The sequence below is a fragment of the Diadema setosum genome, chromosome 22 (genome assembly GCF_964275005.1).
Source record: "Diadema setosum chromosome 22, eeDiaSeto1, whole genome shotgun sequence".
Classification (NCBI taxonomy): Eukaryota; Metazoa; Echinodermata; class Echinoidea; order Diadematoida; family Diadematidae; genus Diadema; species Diadema setosum.
In genome coordinates, this window is record NC_092706.1 from 28,265,131 (window position 1) to 28,290,606 (window position 25,476).

Genomic DNA, 25,476 nt, shown 5'->3' on the forward strand with positions numbered 1-25,476 from the left:
GACAGAATCGAATCCAAGGGAATAGCCATGTTAAAACCTCAAGACGGTAGATGGCGCACTTTGAAAACTGCCTTACTGCCGTAATGCACTGCTCAACTGTCCACTGAACTCTACGTGACCACACTCATAGACATGAATAGTGTTTATCTGTAGCCATTATAACATCATGATTTCAACAGTTTTATAAAATGCGTAACCGTTTACGATGAATTTCTTTCGGCTTCGACGTTTCAGTGTGACAAAAGGCATGGTTGATCAGATTGTCTTGCGCGAATTGTGTGCGAGTCTAGTCTGCCCTACTTTGGCAAAAGGAAGCAAGTGACATACCATCCGAATTTGAGTTATTGATGTTTTCATAATTCACATAATGAGCTCTTCTTCCAGGCCAAATTTCATGCAGAAACACTCCTCCTACTAAGAGATATGTTAGATAAGACATCGTGATAGTCCATTGATGTCAGTGTAAATGACAGACACATTTTGATATTTTACGAGAAATGTCACTTTTGTCACTTGCTTCCTTTTGCCAAAGTAGGGCAGTAGTGTAAATGATATCATGTTCTCAAATGGACAGCGCCACCAAGCATCATTTTCTATATAGGTTATCGGGGAAAGACATCACATGTGTCAAAATTGTGTGTTGACAACATTTTCCATACTGAACTACTTAATGACGAGTACAAAGTTTTCCTCAAGGAAATAATGCGTTCTAAGCAAATCAATGTGTTCGAGTATGGAGTCAAATGTTTCATTTAGAGGACTTGACAATCACCCATTCGACAAAAGATTTGTGATTATCACAAAATTATTTTATTTTTAGTTTTTCTTTATTAATTGGTTAAAAAAAAAAACATTTTTTTACAAACATCATTATCATTATTGTTATTGATGTGATAATTCCCAACATTCTTATTTATCCAGTTCGTATTATCATTATTATATGTAATGCATCACGCTTGAGAATTATGAAAATTGTTAAAGATAAGTACTTTTTTTTTACTCCTGATTTTTTTTTTTTCACTAAAACAGCCGCCGTCAATGTTTATTTTTTGTCTTCAACATCACTTTCAAATTTTCTGCAGCCATCGCCGACCGAAGTGGACTAACCAACCAAAGGGATACTTTTCAACAGACCAGCACCCAGTGTATAATGTCTTTTAGCCACTGAGTCTTGGCGCTTTAGAAGGTAAGGATCAAGGTTTTTTATACTTTTCGCGTCCACTTTATAATGACAACATTAAGTGACTGTTGATAAAATGTAAAAAAAAAAATCATGTTTTTTCATTTTTTTTTAATTGATAGTTTTCATAGCTTTGCCTTTGGGCCTACATTTTGATGTATGGTTTGAGACCCGTATTTGTAAGAAACTGGCACTGTTGAAGAGGGCGAAAGGATATGCTAAACGATTCTTTTTTTTATGCGAAAATGACCAAAAAAAAAAAACGTTTTTAGTACAAAATGTAGTAGAAGTTGTAGAAATAATAATCGTTGTAGTAGTAGTAGTAGTGATAATAATTATGATATAAGCAGCAGGAGTAATAGTTGTAATAAGTTTTACGGATATCACGTTTCATACTTTAGTACTCTACTGTAGTTTTCATTTATGTCCACGCACAAATGAAACAAAGAATCCAAACCATATCTAAAAAACAAAGAACCCTAAATTAATTAACGCATCATTCGATTCACATGTAAATGTAAAGATACGTCTAATACATGTATAGGCCTGCCTGAGGGTTAGTGCAAAATGCACTCTTTTAGAGTGTGAGCAAAAGTAGTTGCTTTGTCACTTTGTTTGTGTGTGAAGTGTGTGAAATTCATGTAATGTGATCAAATGAATATTCTTTATTTTGATGAAATGCACCTGTTAGTGTGCGTGCGTGTGTGTACTGTATGTCGTTTATTTGTGTGCATGCCATGCTGTATAAAGTGCGAATGTGTATTCATGGCATAGTATTAAAGAACGTTCACATTGATACGGTATCGATCTGTGTACGCATGTTACGTCCGTGCACCTGTCGTTGCAGGTGGCATGCACCTGGGTATGAACAATGAGTAGCCATTACAGCTGGCAACAAATGTGGCGTCGCAAACATGGCAGGTGTATCACAGAAGGAGAAAACAAGAATCTCTCCTTTGTCCACAATCATACTCCGTGCAGCCGAGAAGATATGCGCTCAAACACAGGTGTTAAGATATTCCTTTGACAAAAGACATCTGTTTAAGTATCATCATTCCTCAATCACAATAGACAAAATTGCGGCACAGTTATTCAGTATGTAGAGAACAAGAAACGTGAGCAAAAATAGGTTTAAAAAAAATGTGCATATTCAACTTTAAAATACGATTCAAACACGCTGACGTACACGGTAGCCGATTACTGATACTTAATCCGAAGGATTTAAAGTTCAAGTACCAAACCTGGCGATGAAAATTACACACAAATTGCCCATGACGGTTTAATGTTAACTTTTTATGAGCTACTATAATTTTATATTCATTTTTTTTCAGTCCTGAGGTATTGATAATAAGGAGATTTGAAGAAAAACTGGAAGTATTCTACATTTAGTAAACTACAATTAAATACAGCTTAGAATGATTGGAATCAAGAACATCTGTGAACCTCTATGGAAGAATGACTTGGAGTATGGAACATCAGAGTCAGTGAAATGTCAAGTATTCAATTGTCATACTATAGACATGATAAACTAACCTACGCATAGATTTGCTCACATTGCGGTCATTGCGAGGAGATTCCAGTTTGTTTTGGCATGCCATCGATTTCCCTGTTCAGTTTTATTTAATGCTTTCATAATCCACTTGAATTATTGTTATCTAAAATTAGAGACAAATACCTTCGTCACTTATTCAATTTTGTATATCAATGGTTCCATATAAGTCTCAAAAATTGTCATTTTCATTTGGAAGATTGGGTATCATTGAAAACACACACAGAAAACTATAATTTTAAGTTGATCTGAACTTTTAAAGGAGACCGCCGGATGATTTTCAGATTTTTTTTACATTAGAACAACTATAGATTGGTATACTGAGGACAGAGTTTCAGAATTTATGATAGTTGGGATGAAGAATGATAATATTTTCGAAATCTATAACAAATTGCAATGACCAAGGATTATGACATGGTAGAGTCACCATAAGAATACATGAGTTGTGGGACTCAAGGAAGCAGAACAGAAGAACTTGGCATGTACAGATTAGACACAGGTGACCTCGCAAGCAAGCGTTACAGTATTGTAATGGAATTACACTGCTACGTTTCTGAAATAAATTATGTGAGCCTTCTATGTCATCAACATTGTTCAGTGTAATTTGTTTAAGTATTTCAAAGTATTGTTTCTCTGCTCAAGAAACTACAATGATTTCCACAAATCTATACAAGGAGCTGTTGATCTTTGTTAGTACATGAGGTGAAATTATGAAAATCGTCTGGCATGCCCCTTTAAGATTGACTTAAACTCTCACCTCCCAGGTATGGGAACAGTGTGCTCTACGCAGAGATCCACTGCCGCTGTTGAACCCATCCGTAACGAGACGCAGTCGAAACCCCTGCCGGAGCTCAAGGCTGTAGACGACGGGACCGAGTGCACCAGGAACTTCCACAACGTACTCCCCTCCCCGCCCGTCAAGTTGGAAGCGGAGCGAGCCGACGCCGACGTCGAGGCCCACGCCGGCAGCTCCTCGAAGGTGGACGACGTCGAACCGAGCTCCACGGAGCCGAAAGGTAATCGAAATGTATTGGAGATAGCGACGAGATTATCGTCAACTTCTTCAAACCCTTCTAAATATCAAATGAAGGTTTCACTCGCCTTTTTTATTTTGTTTCCCACACACTTTCAGGGCTATAGGTCAGGGCCCCGTTTATTAAAAAAATATACTCGATTATAAATTTCCTTACCACACAGACAGCCATAGACTTTCAACCGAAATCAACTACATAATATGTAGTTGATTTCGGTTGAAAAAAAAAAATGATCATATTATGATCAATTATAACTCTTTATAAAACAGGTCCCTATTTGATTTGTGTGCTGTTGTGTATTTCAGCCACAGCAGGGGAACTTCAATATACCTTACAATGGTTGATTTAAGCACTGGCATAGTGCTGCACCTGACTAATTGCATAACCCTTTGAAGAATCTTTTCTTCTTGTTTCAATGACCCCTCTTGTAACATCAGGTTATTTATAGAGCTATAGAAGTACAACAAGGTATTTCGACAATTTCCCTTTGTTAGATTTTTATCCAGTGATGACACCCGAAAACAAATAAACAAAACCATTAAAAACATGAACAAAAAACGATATTCCAATCCTTTGGAGCAAACAAACAAACAAACAAACAAACTTAAATCAGGAATTGATTTTAGATGTTTTTGCTTTATAACGGTGATCACTGGTTATATTTGCGAGATGCAATCCTTTGAATTCAGTGCGATAAGAAGGTAAAAGTAAAGGTAAAGCGAAATATGGTTATAAAGATATATTAAGATTAGTATATTATAAAAGAACAAAACTTTTAATAATAGAGATACACCCATTTCACTTTATTTTCCATCGAAAGTTACCATACCTTTATAATGTTGTTGTTGTTGTCATCGTCGTCGTCGTCGTCGTCGTCGTTGTTGTTGTTGTTGTTGTTGTGTGTGTGTGTGTGTGTGTATGGGACCAAGGAAGGTGTTGAAAACTGTTTTTAATGAAAAATTTGAAGATTTTTTGAATAAATATAATTTGATAGATATATGGAGAAAGAGAAATCTGAATAAACAACAATTTACGTTTAGACAAAAATGGCCTGTTATTCAAAGCCGTTTAGATTACTGGTTTTGTTCTTCTAGTTTACAACACTCTGTGAAAAAGTGTGAAATAATAACGTCAATAACGCCTGATCACTCTGGTGTTTTGTTACAGGTTGAACAGTTGGTAGATATATTTTGTTATGGTAAGTCATACTGGAAATTTAATAACAGTTTATGTATGGATAGAGAATTTGTTGAAAAATTTAGTAATGAAATAATTAGATTAAGGGAAGAATTGAGTTTGAGTATTCAGGGTAAACGATTGTTATGGGATTTTATGAAAATGAAAAAGTTATTCTAAAGATAAAGCAAAATTGAGAAGAAGTAGAATAGAGGAGTTAGAAAGAAATATTGAGGAATTAGAGAACCAGATATTAGTTTCATCCAGCAATGCGGTAGTAGATGATATAGAGGAGAAGAAATCGGAGTTACGAAAAATATATGAGTATTCTCGACAAGGTTTGAGAGTTCGGTCTAGGGCTGAATGGTTTGAAGAAGGAGAAACAAAAACACAGTATTTTGAACAATTGTTGAAATCTAATAAAAAGAAAAGTGTTATTAAGGAAATATATGATAATAAAGAACAGTTGATAAAGGATGTAAATGGAATAATGAAAGTAATTAGGTTATTTTATGAAAATTTGTATTCTAATAATGATGAAAATATTTATGATATAAATTGTGTATTTTTTTATGATATTCCGAAATTAAGTGAAGAGAGTAGAGAAAGTTGTGAAGGGAAAGTTAATATAAATGAATGTTTTATGGTTTTAAAAGAAATGAAAGGTATTAAAGCTCCTGGAAACGATGGTTTCACAGTGGAGTTTTATCTCACTCTCTGGTCGGTTCTGGGGCAAATGATGGTAGATGCTCTGAATGAGGCATATGATGAAGGGGCTTTATCAATATCAGAAAAGCAAGGTGTTATTACTTTATTAGAAAAAGAAAATAGGGATGTACTATACATCAAAAATTATAGACCAATTACACTTTTGAATGTAGATTATAAGATATTATCTAAGGTCTTATCGAATAGAATTAAAGAAGTTTTGGGAGAGATTATTCATTTTGATCAAGTTGGGTACATAAAGAATAGGAATATAGGAGAAGCGGTAAGATTAGTAGATGATATGTTATTTCATTCTTTGCACTATACAAGTGGGTTTTTGGTCACAGTGGATTTCGAAAAAGCGTTTGATTCAGTTGCACATATTTTTATTTCGGGTCTTACATAGGTTTGGTTTCGGTGAATCGTTTTGTTCCTGGGTTAAGGTGCTTTATAAGGATATTAGCAGTTGTGTTATGAATGGAGGGCACTCTACTGGTTATTTCAAAATCAAGAGAGGGGTTAGGCAAGGTGATCCCCTGTCTCCGTATTTGTTTTTATTAGTAATTGAAACACTGGCACAAGTAGTAAGGAAAGATAACACTGTAAAAGGAATATGTTTTTGGGAAAATGAAATAAAGCAAATTTTATATGCGGATGATATTTCGTTGTTTACAAAGGACATAAAATCTTAAATAGGTTACAGTATATTTTTGATGAATTCGGGAAAATAAGCGGCTTAATTGTAAATGAAGAAAAATTTAATTTTTTGTGGATGGGTAAGGATACAGAGAAACCTGTATTATCTGTATCTGGAAAATATGTTGATGCAGTTAAAATTTTGGGGGTGAATTTTGCAAGAGATGTGAGGGGGATGAATGAGATCAATTTTAAAGAAATATTAAGTAGAATAAAAAAGTTGTTAGGATGGTGGAAACAGCGTGATTTAACACTCATGGGAAAAATTCATTTGTTGAAAACTTATGCATTATCAAGGTTAAATTATGTTTCATCACTCATAGTTGTTCCTCAATGGATATTTCCTGAATTGGATAAGATGATTTTTGAATTTTTGTGGAATGGTAAAGACCAGGTAAAAAGGAATATTATGTATCAAGATTATGTTAATGGGGAACTGCGAATGATAAATTTTAAGTTGTTTGTCAAAACGCAACGTATTATGTGGCTGAAACGTTTATTGTATGGTGAGAAGAAATCTGGGTGGAAAATGTATTTTGATTTTAGTTTTCGATCAGTAGGAGGAAGTTTCTTATTTTTATGTGACTATGAATGGTCTAGATTGACATTGACAAATCCAGTTCCACCTTTTTATTTAGAAATGGTTAAGGTATGGCAGGAAATGGATAAATGTAGGAATTTTGAAGATGAAGTGATGAATCCAATAATATTTAATAATAGAAAAGTATGTATAAAAGGGAAGAGTATTTTTGATTGTGATTTATATGAAAAAGGTGTTTATAATGTACATCATATTTTACAAGGAGGTTTTATTAAACCCGTTGGGTATTTTCGAAATTTAGGTATTATGGGAAATGGTATATTTAAGATAAATGATATTTATAATGTTCTTCCAGAAAAGTGGAAAGAGTCCAAAGGGAGTGTAAGGTTTCAGCAAATTGATGTATTAAATTATGATATACAGGTGAAGATTTTTGGTAAGATATTAGAATTTCAAAATATTAAGTCAAAATAGTGTATGAGTATTTTGTTACAGCTTTACAAGAATTGTATACTCTAGAAATAAGATATGGTGAAGTGAAGTATGATTGCAGTGATAAGGAAATTAGAAATTTATTTCTTAGACCTAGAAGCACGACTTTACTTAGTAAACATAGGGAATTTCAGTTTAAGTTGTTACACGGGGTGATATATACAAGGGAACATTTGTTTAAGTTTGGTTTTGTGAATGATAATCTTTGTTCTTTTTGTCAATTGGAAAGGGAAACTTATTCACATATATTTTTTGATTGTGTGAAAGTAAAGCCGATATGGCAGTTTCTTATTGAGTTTTATGATTTAGTTGAGTTAGAAGAATTAGAATGGAGAGATATTTTTTTTAGGTTTACGAGGTAGTTCATATCGAATCAAATGCGTGAATGCCTTGATAATTTTGATGAAAATTGTAATATTTCGGTCAAGAGAACAAAATAAGTTACCCAAGAGGGAAAAGATAAAGAAATTTGTTCTGGATTTTATAGAGGAAGAAAAGAACGTTGCGGTTAAAGCAGGTAAGCTCGGTTTTCATTTGCAAAAATGGGAGCAGTTGAAACTTTCATAGAGTCAGATGTATGGTCAGTTTAGGTTTTAACCGTATTAATGTTTAGGAATTGGTATATGTATCAGCATTATGCTGGTCACTTTTTTTCCCCCATGTAAAATGTTTAGTTAGCTTCGGTTTTAATTTGGTGTGTGTTTAACTGTCAAAGAAACAGGTAACCAAGATACCACAAGTATGTAGTGTGATTTGGCGTGCAAATGTTGGTGTTTGTGAGTGCGCACTGGTGGGTATGTTGTTGTTGTTTTGGTTGATGTCTAGTGCATATATGGGTGTGTGTGTGTGTTGAGGGAAGGCTACGGGGGGGGGGTATGTTAGTGGGGAAATAGGTGGGGATGGTTAGGATTATAGGTAGATGTAGTTAGGTTAGAGTAGAATAATGGTTAAGGGGTCAGGCAGGAATATGGTTTGTTTTGATGATATACACATATGGTTATTTTGTGCTTGTACGGGGGGGGGGGGGAGGGGTGGTTGATAGGTTAGATGGAAAAAATGATGAGTTTTGTTCGGTTAAGTAAAGAATGCTTTTTTTATATGTTTTAGGAACTGCTGTATTCTCAAAAGAGTGTAAGAGAATTTATATAATGAAGTGGATATTGAGCAATCTGATCAAGTTGATCAAGATTTTTTTTCCCTTTAAGAGTTATACTTTATCTGATATATCTATGTATATAGTGTGTGCTCTGCCAAAAAAAAAAAAGAGAAAAAAAAAAGGAAGTTAAGTGAAAAAGTGATTGAGTAGCACACATTTCTTAGTCGGTGTGTGAGTGATAAGGCACATTCGGATTGGCTTGATTAGGCTGATCAAAATAGCTTTTTCTGAGAATTATGTGGATTTTTATGTCATTTCCCTTATAAAAACAGGGTATGATTTGGTAAAAAGAATCAAATATATTGTACTGTATGTTTGAAAAATGATTTAGCAGCACAAGAAAGAAGAATACAGCTGCTTTCTTTTTTTTGTTGGTGGATGTATTAATTTTATTGTTAATATGGATTTCACATTGAATGAAACTCAAATAAAAGAATATTATAAAAAAAAAAAGTTTGTGTGTGTGTGTGAATTCAGCATCTGTGTTTGTCAACCCACATCAATGTGACCAAATACTGTGCATACACCTTTTATTGGAAGTCAAAAAAAATGGTCAATCTCCAACGCCGAGACCGGGTGACGACAGTTCGAACTATCCCAAGCGTAAGGTGCTTCTTAACGAGCTCAATCAGCCGTTCTGGCCATAATATTGCTCCTCCGGGGCCCTGAAAAAAGATCCCGCGTTCTAATTTCTTCCTCCGGCTAATCACTTCCACACGTCAAGGAATCATTTACCTTCCATTTGCCTGCGTAACTAGTCATCAATAGAGGGATCATTAGCCAAGGCGAAGCAATATCTTGGTCGCTATTTATGGCTCCTTCGCACCACGACTTCGTCGTTGGTGGCGCCTCGCAGGATCATCATCTTTTAGGTCGTATTGCTGCTCAACCCTCAACGCTCAATCCCCAAAGCAGGGGGTGGAAAAAACAATTGGGCTAATCCGTGGTGGATTTTTTTTATGTGTTGGTAAATCCATTTTCGTGGGGAAAGAATGTTCCTGAGCTACCTTTTAAAAAATGACGTAGTTACATCGACAAAACGGCGTGTTATTTGTCTGTAGGCCTATTTTGTTTTCATTATTATCGTATTCATGTCATAAAATCAGTGATGATAATGATATTGATGATGATGATAATAATAATAATAATGATAATAATAATAATAATAATCATCATCATCATCATCATCATTATAATAATAATAATAATAATAATCATCATCATCATCATCATCATCATAATAATAATGATAATAACAATGATAATAATAATACTAATAATAACTTCAGTGACAATAGTAAGAATAAAAGTAATTATGATTACAATAATAAGGTATTAATGAAATATTATAATGGGGTTAGCCAAGAAGAGCGCAACAGTTCCTCCCAACACAGTCACTGACAGTGACCTCAAACAACAGTCAAGATGATATCAGTATTTGTCATCTTTCAGAATCACATAATCCCTTTCTTTTGTTTGTTTTTGTACGCTTGCTTCATTCAACAGGTGTTAAACAGTTACTACAAGATTTAATGCAATCAAGCGACCACGTTGTTAAAACCGACGTGTAATTACGTTTTATCGAATTGAATGAGACGCAGCGGGTCAACTGATAAAGAATCCCCCGCTTCCAATCTATAACGTACACATACATAGAGTGTGAAATGAGACTGGGGATATAGGTACACACAAGGGCCCGAATTCACGAAGGTGGTACAATTGAAACCATGATTTAAACCATGGACAATTTGTATGGAGCGCCAAGTGTCGCATGGCCTATTTCGTTACGAAATCAGTCATTTTGTAATGAAATGACAACATGTCGTTAACGAAATGAACAGTTCGTCAACGAAATGGTCATTTCGTCGACGAAATGACTGATTTCGTAACGAAATAGGCCATGCGACACTTTTCGCTCCATACAAATTGTCCATGGTTTAATCCATGGTTTCAATTGTACTACCTTCGTGAATTCGGGCCAAAGTCTACAAAATTTGATGTATGATGCAAACTATGTGGTTTTCATTTTTGTAATCTCGTCTTCTTGGTACATTAACAGTAAATATCATGACAAATATTATTCGAGGGTTGTTCTTGTCTCTTCATTCATAAGGAAAGTGTCACTTCCAGGATTACTTAATGAATCTAATGGAAGTGTGAAAAAATGACGACCATGAAATGTCCCTCTTCCATTAATAAAAAGCATATATTTGTGGATGTGTTCGTAGCGCAATTGCTGCATTCACTACTGGAAACATTTTTGTTTTCTTTGCCATTATAGTTATGTCGTCTATACATTTGTTTGGTCATGTAACTCGGCAAGCTATCACACTGAGCATACTGTACTGTTCCTTTCTCCCGATTTATGTCCTTCATAATTGCTTTCAACCCTTTCTAGTTTAACGAGAAATAGTGAAATAACCAAACGTTCTATACTCTGTTACAAACCCTTTGCAGCGAAACCTGAATTTGAACTCGAGAGTTATAACAAGGAGCCAGAGAGAAGGGTGCCCTCTCCGGCGAAGCGCCCGATCCGCGGGCTTGCCTGGTCTCACCTCGTACGCACGGACTTTTTCAAGCCCACCGCTGCCGACATCATGAGTTCGTCCAAGGGCAAACATGAGGGCGCTAGACGCTTTGCCTCCCCGACGCACAACTGGTTCCGGAATCGCATTAAGTCGACGCCAGGTCGCATCGAGCGGCGAGAGGAGTTCAAGCAGGCGCACAAAGGCGGCACTTCCGGCAAGAAGGGCAAAGGTCAGTGCGGCATTGTCCTAAATTTGTTGTACTTGACTATGTTGTCGTTGTTGAAGTATCCGGTTTTCCTTTTTGTTTGTTTTTTTCTTTGCTGTTCAGATTGTTACTTTTGTACAGTTTCGCGTTTTCTGTTTTGTTGTTGTTGTTGTTGATAAAGGAGCGTGCGACTTATCTTCAGTCACAATAAACTGATATATTTTGCTTACTTCTTTGTGTGTTGAAGTATACTTGTTCGTTTAAATTGCAGCATTAAATGATTTGGAGTTAACTACCACATTCTACGTCAACAATTATAATCCCGATTCCGGTATCAAGAGGTAGCGGTGTCAATCTACCAACGATTAAGTTGGAAACAAACAAACAAAAAAGGACACTTGGTTCACCCCAGCTCGGCTGTGAAAAGCTACGGAAACCGTTATCGAGTAAAGTGCATTCGCATAGCTGGCTGCCTCCAGTGACGTAAACGGGGCATACGTCATGTGTCAAATCTTGCGCGATGATTGGCAAACCTGCGTCATGATGAAGTCAGAGTTAAATTGTCAGGATGATGCGTCGTGGTTTTAGTTTTATCTCTACCTTTTGAAGGGTTTCCTTTTCTTCCCTAGTGTATGTTCACATCACCAAATCACCACAGGCCTTGTGTCGAACGAGAAGCTGCGATGTTCTTTTTGCATTTGACAAATTACGTATAGTGTACGATCGTCAGGTGACCTGGGCCCTGTTTCATAAGGGGGGTATCTCACTGAGCGGCGAACGTTTGCGAACGTAGCAAATTTGGGAATTCGCCAGGGTTCGTAAAGGGTTGCAAAAGGTTCGTTAACAGTTGTAAGAAAGTTCGCAAACGGTTTTTATTGTCGCAAGAAATTTTGAACATGTTCAAAATTTCCTTGCGAACCTTTGCGAATTTCGCTAACAGTTGCAAACATTCGCAAAACACTCGTAAGGATTCGCAAACGGTCGTTATACGGTGTCGCTAACATTTTTTTTTTTTTGATTCGCCACTGCTAGCGAACAAGTAATCATATGGTTCCTTTATAAAAGTTCCTGAAACAGGCAAGGTTCTACCCTAAGGAAGTTCTTGAAGCTCTTGACATCTTCATCATGTAATTGCTGCAAAAGCTTTTCATATTGACCAAAGTCTGTCCTCTGCAACAACCACTCTTTGACCCAAACAGTCTTTCTTTTCTTCTTCCTTTCTTGTTTTTCTTTATCTTCTTTCTCTTATGCTGCACGATAGCTGTAGCAGCAGCCTGGCAAAGCAGCTCTTCAAGGAAAGCAGCACATTGATCCTCTTCTTGACAGAAATTCATTTGGAAATTCATATGGAAATTCATTTCCATATACTGGAAATCCATTTTGAAGGGTTGTCACAAGTGATCTGACTTCAGTGGAAGGTTGTACGTTCGTTTTATGGGTCTCACTATATACAATCGCCTGGTACTTTTCTAGGTCCCAGAACATTCGCAAATTTTCGCAAAGGATTTGCTAACAGCCGCTAATATTCGCAAAAACTGTCGCTAACATTAACGTTTGCAAACAGTCGCTAATAGTCGCCATCGATGTTTCGCAAACATTCGCTGAAGTGTTGCTAATTGTCGCTAAACATCGCTAAAAGTCGCTAACTGTCGCTATGAATGGCAGAAGCGAACCTTGATTTTTCGCAAACATTCGTCAGAAAAGTTGGCGAATATCAAATTCGCTACGTTCGCAAACGTTCGCCGCTCAGTGAGAACAACTTACGAGCGACTGGTGATCAGTTCTTGTGCTGAATTATTGAAATTCTGATAAGTATAGCACATCGAAACTGATCACCAGTCGCTCGTAAATTGTTCGTAACATTACGAACAGCTTTATGAAACACCCCCAGGCGTGAAAGCCGTCCGCCGACAGAGGATAATGTACGTGCGAGACATTTTTCACTCTCTTTTAATCCATTCTCTTCATCTTTTGAGAAAAGTCGCTCACGTTTGTCTTTCCAACTATTCTCTTCATTTTCTCTGGAGCGAGTGATCCATACAAAGTAAACATATACGTCAGATTTGCAAGATGAATTCATTTGTCCAAAAGGCTACTGGCACATCAAAGAATGCTCCAGCTGTAGTTCTCCTGTTCGATTTTATGCATCACTTCATTTGTTTAATTTCGTTGCCGTTTGGATTATTTCAGCATTTCCGATTTCAAATGGAAATATGTGCTCCTATTTGTGTATCATCATCATACGGGAGTAAATCGAATCAAATCAAACCATGTCAAATCAAACTCAGAGTGATATACTGTGGGAACGTTTATTTTGACGTCTCCCTTTTCTTTCTTTTGGTGACAAAATTAATCCTAAGTTTTAAACTTCAACTAATTGAAATTATTTACAAAAGCGAGAAATCCTTGTTTACCACTACCGTCATCCTGAACTCAAGATCTGCGGTCAACTTGTCGACTGCAAAGCGGCATAGATAACATTGAGGCTTTTATCAGTATGAAGGAGCACGCCCTCTACCAAAATTTACTGTAGAAGCTGTGATGATTGTGGGAGATTCTGTTCAAGCGTTGTGGGTTGATGGCTGCACGGTATAGCAGAATGAAATGTAATCGAACCTATGATGCGTGCGTATACCCATGGACCTACAAAAAATACCTTTCCTAATGTTTGAACATGGACCTAGGTCCATGGTTTGAATATCGTATTGCCGCAGCAACTACGGATCGTGAAAGGGTGTTTCAGACAGGATGTAGTCACTGTCATTATTGAGGCCTCCAAAGTAAAATAGTTAATCAAAATGCTCGGAAATATATATATACATTATATTATATTTATATGTTATATACCATGACATAATTATTGTACTGAAAAATCATAATACATTAAACACTTGTCTCGTGTTGCATCCCTTATGAAGCTATAGGATGATCTAACGGTTATAACAAAGCATAGAGCGTTTAAAATCAGGACTTTTAAGCAATGTTAATTCCTCAAATGAAATATACTTTCCCTGTTTTTAGGGTATAGTTTACTACTAAACAAAACAAAAAGTGAAGAGCTGGAAAGTCACGAAAAGCGTTGAGTAAAAAAAAAACCGACGATGGAGGAGAAAGAGCAAGGTGGAGAAAAAAGAGAGGGAGAAAAGGAAGAGGAGGAGGAGGTCGAGAAGAGAAACAAAGTAAGGAGATGGAGTAAGATGAAAGGGTATACGGGAGAAAATAAAGGGTATGGAAGATATGAGGAACAGAGAGTCTATAAAGTGGACGAATGGGGTAAAAAGGGGGAGGATGAGGAGAAAGAGGAGAAGGAGAAGGAGGAGGAGGGGGCGGAGAGGATGAGGATGAGGATGTGAAAGAAGGAAGAGGAATAGAAGAACGGTAAGGAGGAGTATAAGTAGTGGAGGAGGAAGAGAATAAGAAACGGGAGAAAAGACGGGTTGTCAAGAGGTTTTGGTAGGAGAAGAGGAAATGGGGAAAACAAGGGGAAATTTGACCTCCCGAACTTCTGCGTTAGGGAACGCCGTCACGCGCGGGGTCGTCTCGGGTTCGTGGTCGTCGCTAAGTTCACTTCCTGCTGCGGCTCCCAACCGTCAACCCTGCCTCTTGCTCGCCTTAAGCAATGTTTTTCTTGAAGGTATATCAGTGCTGATTTGCGACTCATTTTGGGTAAGATTCGCCGTGACGCTTCCATTAACTCAAAATGTCTCCGCGGCCTTAAAGTCGCTTCACAAAGTTTCGGTAGGGGTAAATAGTGCATTGAGGACATTTTTACCCACTTCTGGGTTTTTTTAAGAAATGGTGATTTAATCAACCTGGCTCCTTAAACATCAGGGAATCGTGGGAGATGGCCACAAAACGAGTGACAAGTAAAGACAACAGCAATGGGGAATGCAACAACAGCAGCAGCAACAGTGACAGCAAATAATTGCCAACCATGCAAACGAAACAAAAAGAAGATAATAAAATCAACAGCGGTGCTTTGCAAGATGAGTCGATTTAAAAGAAAGGACAACAACAAAGCTGAAGAGGGGAGGGAGGATTAGTTAGAGAATGAGTGGAGGAGAGAAAACTTCAACTTATTGCTGGCCTAGGCTACTTTTAAGAAAGTAAACTCTGATTTGTTTTTTCTTACAAATAACACCCTCATAACCTATCATTCCTTGCTATTGCAGTTGCAAACATACTCCTCTCAGTGTGGACCATAAAATCATTGATATGTGTAGTGTAGCTTTCTAATGATATTTTAAGAAAAGTTAACCCCTGACTGATAGTACTTGGTAGTGATTTTCAAAAAAACCTAGACAAACAAACAAACAAACGAACAAGCGGAGCTAAAATGGAGGTGAGGTGGCGGTGGATGCTTTGAAAGTGTCATTTGTATTAAAGAAAGCCTGATTCTATAATAATGTATCACTATACTGCATGAATTGACAGGAGCAATATTTTTGTTTGTTTGTTTGTTCATTTTTCCATCTGAGAAGATGGCTGGATAGCCCATATTCAGCTACGTTAAGCTGGTCTTCCATGGGGTCCAGTTGGATGTGAGGTGGGATCACTTCACCGGGTTAAACACCCTGCTCTTTGCGATGAATAAATGAAGCGGGATCTTTTACGTACATGAATTGTTACTCCCTCATACACGGGACCTCCATTTTATGTCCTATCCGAGGGACACAGTGTTTTACCTCTTGCTAGAGGGGACGGTATGCTTACGCACAACATTGCTCAGTCCAGACTCGGGTTCGAACCCATGTCGCGTGATTGTGTGACAGACGCGCTACCGACTGAGCCAACTCACTGCCCTATATATTATTTTGTATTAACTATTATCTCTCTATATATTTCATTCCCAAAAGTGTCAGTTGGCCTTAAGCTAATACATTGTAGTCAAACAAGATACATATGTGTTTTATTTCTCTACATATATCTCCCTCCTCTCCCTTCCTTCTTTCTCTCTCTCTCCTTTCATTACACTTGGAGACAAAACAAGAGTCAAATGGGTTTTTTTTTTCTTTCCTTGCCATGATGTTGAGATGTATTTAATCGTGTCACTTGGTATCAGATTAGCATGCGTTTTTTTGACTTAATTTTTTATTATTGTTTATTATTAGTAATATTTTTATCATTTCGAATTTTGTTGTGATGTCTTTGTAATCTTGTTAATTTGATCAATAAAAACTCAATGAAAAAAAAAAGATTAGCATGCGTGAACGATTTTTGCTCGAATTAAACACTTCCATAGTTATCAGAAACGTTGATGACTGGAATTCTAATCGCGTTATTTAACAGAAATTGCTTTTCAGTGGGAAAATGACGTCATAATAACAGCCTGGGCAGATTATGTATGGTATGAATTGCTGTACTTGGTGCTACAATGGTGAAAATGACGTCATGATAACGGCCTGGGCAGATTATGTATGGTATGAATGGCTGCTTTGTGCTATACAGTTAATTACAATTGGTCAACGACACCAAGTATCTTCTAACGTTCAGCACAGTTCGACTATGCACGTGTTCCTTGGTCTCGTGTAACGGCAAGATACGTGAATGATCTTCCATGATATGATAATTTTTAATGCCACAACGATGATCAAAATAGGACGTCAACACATCCCGTGGTGACGGAAACGACACGTATTGATTGCGCTTTTTTTTTTTTTTTTGGGGGGGGGTTATCCCTCGCCCAAGGTCCATCTGTATATGTAGATTATATCTATCCATCTTTCACTTTATCAATCAATCTATTTGCCTACCTATATCTGTCTATCTACCTTTTTACCTATATACATCATTTAACTATCTATCTATTTGTGCTCCCATGTATCTATGGGCCTATCTACCTTTTTTCCTGATTGTATATATAGTATTATCATTGAACTTTACTTCAACTATGCCAATCTTTTCATAAAATTATGTATTTGTGATGAAAATAAGGCACCACAAATAATAATTATTATTTTGATAAGTTACATTGCCTTGCTAAAAACCATTGCAATTTCAGTTTAACCTCATTGACATAACAAAAGAAATGCAAGAATATGTATCCTTAAGGGTTTCGAGACTCGCAGAATTCGGAAAATAGTCATCAATATTGATCACAAGCTGTTTGCTTGTAACAACAACATTCAGTGCACTAGATTCCATCAAGTTCCCAGTGAGAATTCTCACATTCCCAGAAAATAATCAAATAATAAAGGACAGTCAAAATGAATGAAATCTCAGTGTTTCAATATTTTTATGCAAATTAAGTTATACCCAAATTTACTTTAAATGGTAGATCACAAAAGTCACACTGACGTTTCATCATTCCATTACTCCCTTATCAGAAAAAGAAAAAAGAAAAAAAAAACACTCAAATGTTCAAGGATGTGACTAACTATGCTATCAAGTGTATGTATATAATTCTCTGCATACAGCCAGCTCTCCCTCCCTCCCTCTATCTCTCTCTCTCTCTCTCTCTCTCTCTCTCTCTATAATGTGAACATCAGTATTATGCGCCTAATGACTCACTTGAGAAGGCTAGCGTAAATATTCATTATACGTGTGACGAAACGTGTTTTGTGCTCATGAATGAATTAAAGGTCTCCCCTAGCGAGCTTACTGTAAGGTATGAACATTCAACGCTTGACGAGCATACATAAAATTACTGATACAGTGCGTGTATCAAAAAAGTAATCCAACTTTGAAGGGCTACTATTATTTTCATAATTGCCAGCTATAGAGAGCGCAATGTTAGTTGTGAGAAAAGGGGAACTCTTCTTCTTTCCATTGGTACCTAATTATTGACAAATGTCATGCATAACTGATCACATGAACTTTAAAGACAACAATGATAATTTGCACTTTTTTTCCAAGTTTGAGTGTTATCGTGAAGGAAAAACAGCAGTGAATGTCTCACTGCATGGATGAGATCCGTCAATGTAAGTGGTCAAATTAACATGCCGGCCTGCACGACTGCAGGTTTGTTTCAGGGTTTCTTCTAACATGTTATGGTTCATAACCTTCAACATTGCCACGTTGACGATAACTTGGTCACTTCAACAAAGTTTAAGCCATTTTCCATTTTCGTTCTTCATATTTAGGTCATGGTATGTCGCTGCGAGCTATATGTTGAATCTGAACAGAGAAAAAGGACTGTGTGTCAGGCTCAAAACTTTTCAGTCTCCCCTCGTACACTAGATCTGGGTGGATCAAAAATCGGCGTTTGATGCATTGATATTTGATGGATCTGAAGACAGTGTGCTCATGAGACACCCAATGGTGATATCCAATTAAACATTAAAGGAAGACCCTTAAATAGCGGCAATGATAATGTATCATGTCAGCCTTCCCATTCAGCTCAACATGACCGGAATTTATACCGAACTTTTGTGTGGAGATGTGGAGTATGGCGTTGTCATGGCAACGTCACGCATCGTGTCTGGTTAAGGTGTGACGCTAAAATAAAGCGTTCGGTAATAGACACTTCGATTTGGAGGCCTAACGGTGGTAAATATCTTTTGCGACTTCGATTGCTTAAAGTGGAATGATTTCATTCCGAGACCCACTTTGTGCGTAGAAGGGGAAGAGGCCGAATACGTGAAACAAACAAAACAGACACCGATAGAAGGCGAAAATGACAGACATTCTTCATTTTTCTTTGTCTGTTCGTTTTGAATGTCGTGCAAGCTCTGTCACGTTATCACTTTTGTGTAACTATTTTTAGGGTGTATTGTTCTTGTGCGGAATAGTTTTCTCATGGTTTTTTTGTTTGTTTGTTTTTTGTTTGTTTTTTGTATTTTTTTACTATAATATTCACAAATATTAAGTGCAACGCTACTTATTTCCCATACCATCTTTTTCTTCTTTGTATGGCAAAACATGCCTGGTTGATATTGCATGCTGAATGTTGCTAGTCACCTGGGGCGAACCACGAGGGATCGGTATCGTTTCTCTCGACAAACTTTGTGCCCATACTTGAACTGAGTTATACAAGGTGGATGAAAATGTATTAATGACAGTCAATATGGTTAAGGTAGACCAATTTGTTATTCCATTATGCGCATGAGCAGAAAAAGGTCATTTGTACAAGCAGATATTTTTGTTTGTTGATTCACTGAGATAAGCATCTGTGATATGATGACTATTCATGTGATCCTTATCTAAACGGTGCTTGTCAGCACATTCACCTGGCAACAAGCCTGGTATTTGGCAACATCGAAAGAAAAAAGGTTGTTATTGCATTCAATACAAAATGAAACGGATACCTGCCAAAATGTCAACTGACCCACTATTCTGGTCATTCGGTCTAAACGCAAGTCCATTCTTTGTGTACACGAATCCCATAAATTGTTACTTTGAAAACGAGTGAAGTGCCTAACCAAATGAAAAAAAAAATGAAAGGTCATTTGTACCAGTGTGTTATTATGAGCTAATTACGAACTGTTTTAACGTCAAGTATGTTTGTTTGAAGAGAGAAGGATGAATGGGACCACAAATATTAATGTCTTAACGATAGTTTTTCAGCTTTGAATAGACGAATAAGAAAGGGAAAAGGAAAAAGAAAAAAAAATATGAAAATATGAATCATTAACTCTAGTCTGCATGCGTTCTATCTGCTTCTCAATTATACCTCCCTTTAAGGTCCACTTTTACCCCCATTTTCCTTTTCCATCGTGCACAGAGTGTAAGCCAGGGGCCCCATATATAGGAAGTTATCTACGTGTAGCAGGTGTCTGCTCTTAGCAACAGTCACTCGTCTATGTCCGATTCTTTTTGTTACACCGCGCCAGAGGGGTGTCCGTCCTATCCGCGGCTGCGGCTATTTTGGGGACAGGCGAGGGTAGAAAATGAGCGAGTGCCAATTATGCCGGGTTAATTCATCACCCCGGCCTAATCAGCCAATTCTTATTGATGCGCGCTTCGCTTCATGCGCGCATGCATTCCGAGCTGCAGTTGTCTCACTCTCTATACCGCGATGATTAGATTGTTGGCAATTAATCCGAGATTACTTTCTCGTTTCCCCCATCTGGGATTCGGGCGCGCTCTCGAAGGTCACCTCAATTCTCATCCTCTTTCCGCTCGGACGTATTTGCCCGCTTTGTTAAAGAAGCGTCCCGTATCTATTATGCACACCTGCGTCCATCTCCTTTCCTAATTCTCAGAATCACGTGAATATGGCCATGAATTATTATTATTTACTTCTTCTTTTTTTGGATTATTTCGTTTGACGTGAAATAAACCTCCTTTAACTTGCCTGGAAAGACAAAATTGGAACATCATCTATTCTTCCAAAGAGACAGTATTAAATGGAACTTTAAAATTCTCTTCTTCTAATTTCACAGTAGATTAACCTAAGTCCCTGGATATTACATCTCATCTAAATAAGAACGCGATATAATCGCCTTTTGGTGTCTTTCTTTTTTCCCTTTAAAGCAGAAACAGTGGTGACAATTTGATTAAAGGCTGGAATGACGTCACTGATTCCGTCAGCAAAACTGCTGTCCCTCGTTTGCTTTTGTTTTTGTTTTTGTTTTTTGCTTTTAATTGTTTTGCGCGAAGAACTTAAATCTTTTGATTTTTCGTTAATGGTGCCAAGTGTGGAAAGATTTTTGTTTTGCGAACTGTAGATGCAGTGTAAGCTTTTAATCGCTGTTAGTAATCGTTAAAAAATAAATGTTTTGCTAATGCTCGAAGGAAAGAGAGCTTCCTTTACAATGTGTATCATCTCTCGTCGTTTGATTTGTCTTCATGTGGTTGTGTTTTTTATTTATTTATGATTTAGAGTTATATCATTCTGACAAGAATGCTTAATCATAGAAAATAAAAATGAAATTAATCTAACGTCTTATTGTGAGATTTACTGAACAGGTTCAAGCACACTTGTTCTCTGCAAAACCGAAAATTTCTGATGTTCATCCGAACATGGGGGAAAAAAAGTTGCAATTCGAGCTTGTATAGGCCTTAATTATTTGTCCAGCGTCGAGCTCGGTGGACTTATTTGAGGAAAGTCACATTTTTAGAACTCGGTGGCTCGGAGGGCGTTAACATGTCGCCTTCTCCATTGGCAACGAAATTAAAGTTCGTAATTATTCCGAAGGTTCGGTAGCACGTATACCTTATTTCATTTTTTTTTTTTTTTTTGGATTAACGAACCCTATTTCATTTTCGGAATCAACGAAGCTTCGATTAACGAATGTTATCTTTCATTTTCAGAAATACTTATCTTCGGAATGAAGAACCTTAGGAACATCGCTACAGAATAAAATGTTAGAATCAACAAGTCCTATTTCATTTTCGGATTAAAGTACAGTGTATCTATTTATACGTATAGGGAATTTGTGAGTTTCGGATTAACGAACCTTCAGAACAACGAACTTTATCCTAGGTTACCAGGGGAGTAAGTGATTCGACTGAGAGCACGAAGCTTCCCTGGATGGAACAATTGAAGATGATTTGCTCTCCTCTTGTCCTTGTGGCGCATTTTGTGTAATTTTGCGCGCAAATGTCGGCAGTGCGCGAGGGCGATATTTGCCTGGTTCTCTTCTCTTTTGCATTCATGTTGTTGTTATTTTTCATTTCTGAGGAGGTAATGGAAGGCGACATTTGGAATTAGTAATCCCCCGAGAGCCCGTGGATATGTGTCTTCATTTTATCGAGGGATGAAAAATATGGTGGTTATGTGGAGGAATAGAGGCAGAAAATAGATATGGTATACAAGGAAAATGGGAAATGGCAAACACGCGATAAACAAACATAGCGGTAAAGACATGGAGATAGGCAGTGACGTCACAGATTTGCAAATGATGCACTAGGTATGTTTTGATACTTATAACAATCGCTCATAAACATGCACACACACACACATACACACACACACACACACACATGCACTCACTTGAGCGAGCGCGCGCACACACACACACACACACATCCTCACTCAAAGATGCTTTGATTGTTGAAGTTTGTTGCTTCATTTCTCAGTAACTTTTGCAAGTGACATTTTAGATTTCGACGTTTTTGATGCACATCTTTCTCAAAGAGCCAAAATTAAAACAGTCGTTCTTTATTGTCGGAGGATTGAATTAGTTTGTGATATACCAACCTAAGACTTTCGAAAGACAATCATGTGTGTAACTAAATGATACAGGGTTTGTGTATGTCATTCTGACACACAGAGGTTATTTCCCGGCAAATACCGCGTCCCTGGACATCTAGTAGCGCTGCCCTGTCAACGTTGATTAGATCGCGTCGCCTATCGCCATGGCAACATCGAAGATCGACATCGATTTATTCATGGCCTTGTGGTATATCAAAACATATCTTTCCCACTCCCTCTCTCTTTATATATATATATATATATATATAAAAGTTCTATTGCAAAGTGAGCTTAGCGCCATTTTCAAACATTTCAAATAAGTCCATCATCAGGTGGAGCAAAATTAAACCTTTCCAGTAATACCTCACTTGTGGCATAACAAGAAATATTTTAGAAGTTATGATTAAAACTATCCTGTATTTCTAATGATTTTCTTTGTTTTTAGCAGCTTTAGCTCGTTTTGCAATAAAACTCTTCATGGCTCATATATATATATATATATATAAGATATATATATATATACATCGTATTATATATTCATATGAAGATATATTCACATATATATATATATATATATATATATATATAGATATATATAAATATATATATATATATATATATCCCTAGTTGGCACCTTAGGGAGACAACTGGTCATTAAGGAGAAAATTTTCGTGTGTCCATTGCGTAAATTACCATTGAACATGTATTTTAAAATTTGCATATAAAACAAAGGAAATGTCTTCCAAATGACCCATCTAGGAGTATATATATATATATATATATATATATATATATAATATATAATATATATATATATATATATATATATATAAATATATATATATATATATATATATATATATTATATATATATATATATATATATATATAAGATATATATATATATATATACATCGTATTATATATTCATATGAAGATATATTCACATACGTATTTATTCGCAAACCTCGTGCGAAATATGACAAACAAATTCTTTAAAACGCTGCTTTCATCGGACATAGGGGCCTACATACAATGTACGTATGCATATACACACATACGCTGCACAGTCATACAGGTCGGTATATATTGGATATCATATGACGCTGAGTTATAGACAGAAGTGCCTCTATTCCCTCAAACGTGAGAATTATTTCCCTGTATCAACAGGTAATTGGCATTTGCGCAAAGTGATGTGCTTCTCTTCATTTTTTTTTTTTTTTTTGCTTTATTGTCGGTGAAGCACGCTTGACATTTAAGATTATGTTGAGAAAGAAAACTCGTTATCAAAGTCAATGATGTCTTCTACGAGTTGCGTGAGGCGTACTGCAACGACTCAGAAACGCATTAAGTTATTCAGGCCTACTGCTGTAAAACGGCATTCACCATCACATGGATGGTGCCCATCAGGAACAAAAGAGTTTAGAGGTATAACATCACATTTGCTTTCTTTCATAATCATGGCGACTGCATACATTATAGACATTGAAAAACGTTAGGTCTGTGAGCGGAATTTGATTGGTGAGCTATGCAATGCAAATTCGTGCCTAGTGGTGAGAAGGCATATAGATGTAGAATCATGCTATTTTTGTCCCTTTTTCACGTTCTCTAAGATGTTGTTACTCTTCTTGTGAAATTATCTTTCATGGGATTTTCAATAAAACCAGCAAGTCTCAGGTGTGTTTGTCTGGAATGTTGACAGGATTCTTGAGTTATACTGTCGTTTGTTGGCATACCGTATATAGTAAAAAGTTATCTAATCCTTTATACTTTAATATATTTCTGTATTTTGAGGCACTTGATGTGCAAATCTTTCCAGCTTGGCTAATATCGCTCGATTTATTTGCTGGAAGGCAATCACACTCAATTTCATCCACGTCGGGTCTTCTCCACTAATATCATCATCATTCGTTCCCTAGTTCAGGGGCATAATTTATCATTTGAGCTTTCGATCGCAATTCTATCCATTTGAACGTGCGGTGCCGCATTGTCGACGGATGTTGCGCATTTTAAAGGCTGCTCTCAGTTACGATACCCTAGGCGCAGTTTGAGATTGGAATATGGAAAACAAATGACCCAGATAGGCCTTCTTTTAGGAAATGGAATGAAATTGGTCAGGAATATAATTTCAGCTGAGCCATGAAGTATAACACTGAAAACAGAAATGGAGGAAAAAACGTAAACAAACAACAATAACATCAACAACAACAACTGACAAATATATGATTTAACGAAACAATTCCGTTGTTAAGTTTTTGTGTGTATTTTCGCAATCTACGAATAAATGTCCGAGTGTTTATGATGAAATAAATATATTTCAGTAGCTTGTCTTTGCAAACTCAACATTCAAACATGGCGTATGTCTTTTTTAATCTTGCCCCCCCCCCCCAAAAAAAAAAAAGCAGAAGAAGAAGAAGAAAATAATGAAGAAGAAGAAGAAAAAAAACACCATTGAAAATTGAGCCATCCTAATAGATGTTTTGGGAACCCTGACACCCCGTCTTTAAGGTCTGCTAAATGATGTTTACCACAAGTGACGCCACTACTTTTAACTGTTCCCGTCAAATGAGGGAAGCGTCGGAGATGGAGGCATTTGCAGACAGACGAACGCCCTAAACTTTTCCCATTTCTTCTCTTCGGGAACGGGGAAGAATTCCTATTTATCTCTTTAGAAGAAGAAATAACAAAAGAAGTTAAAAAGAAATGATTTCTAAAAGCTTTTTCAGATGCATTTTCGTTCGAATGTATCTGTTCGTAATGTTCTGTCAGTTACTAAATTTAACTCAGAGGATATTGGTTTAAACGTTATGGCGAAGCCAGTTTGCACTCATTGGCATTTCAAGCGCATTTTTATTTTCGTTTGCTTCAACCGTATAGTTTCCCTATAGAAGTACACATTTATCTTTCTTTTTCAGATTACCGACTTATTTCAGCTCGACAGCAGGGTGAAATCTGAGATATCAATGACGTCACGATTCTCCTGAAATAGCTGTGGCATAAGGGAGTAATTCAAGATATGACTATTCAGCTGTGAGTCATAAGATATAGCAAGTACCATAACAACTTCGCGCGCATTTATCGCTGCATCGCTGTGAAAGCTCAGAATTTCAAGCTCACGCTCAATTAGCTTTGCA

At 36.8% G+C, this 25,476-nt stretch overlaps 1 protein-coding gene across 1 annotated transcript in view; it reads left to right on the top strand.

Annotated features, from left to right (window-relative positions):
* Positions 1-1,140: 1,140 nt before the first annotated feature.
* Positions 1,141-25,476, top strand: part of LOC140245483 (dual specificity calcium/calmodulin-dependent 3',5'-cyclic nucleotide phosphodiesterase 1A-like) — a 287,474-nt gene continuing 263,138 nt past the window's right edge. The window contains exons 1-3 of the mRNA XM_072325053.1: positions 1,141-1,186; positions 3,494-3,745; positions 10,990-11,289. Coding sequence (XP_072181154.1) covers positions 3,496-3,745; positions 10,990-11,289 — 550 coding nt within the window. The 5' untranslated portion in view covers positions 1,141-1,186; positions 3,494-3,495. The remainder of the gene's footprint in view (positions 1,187-3,493; positions 3,746-10,989; positions 11,290-25,476) is intronic.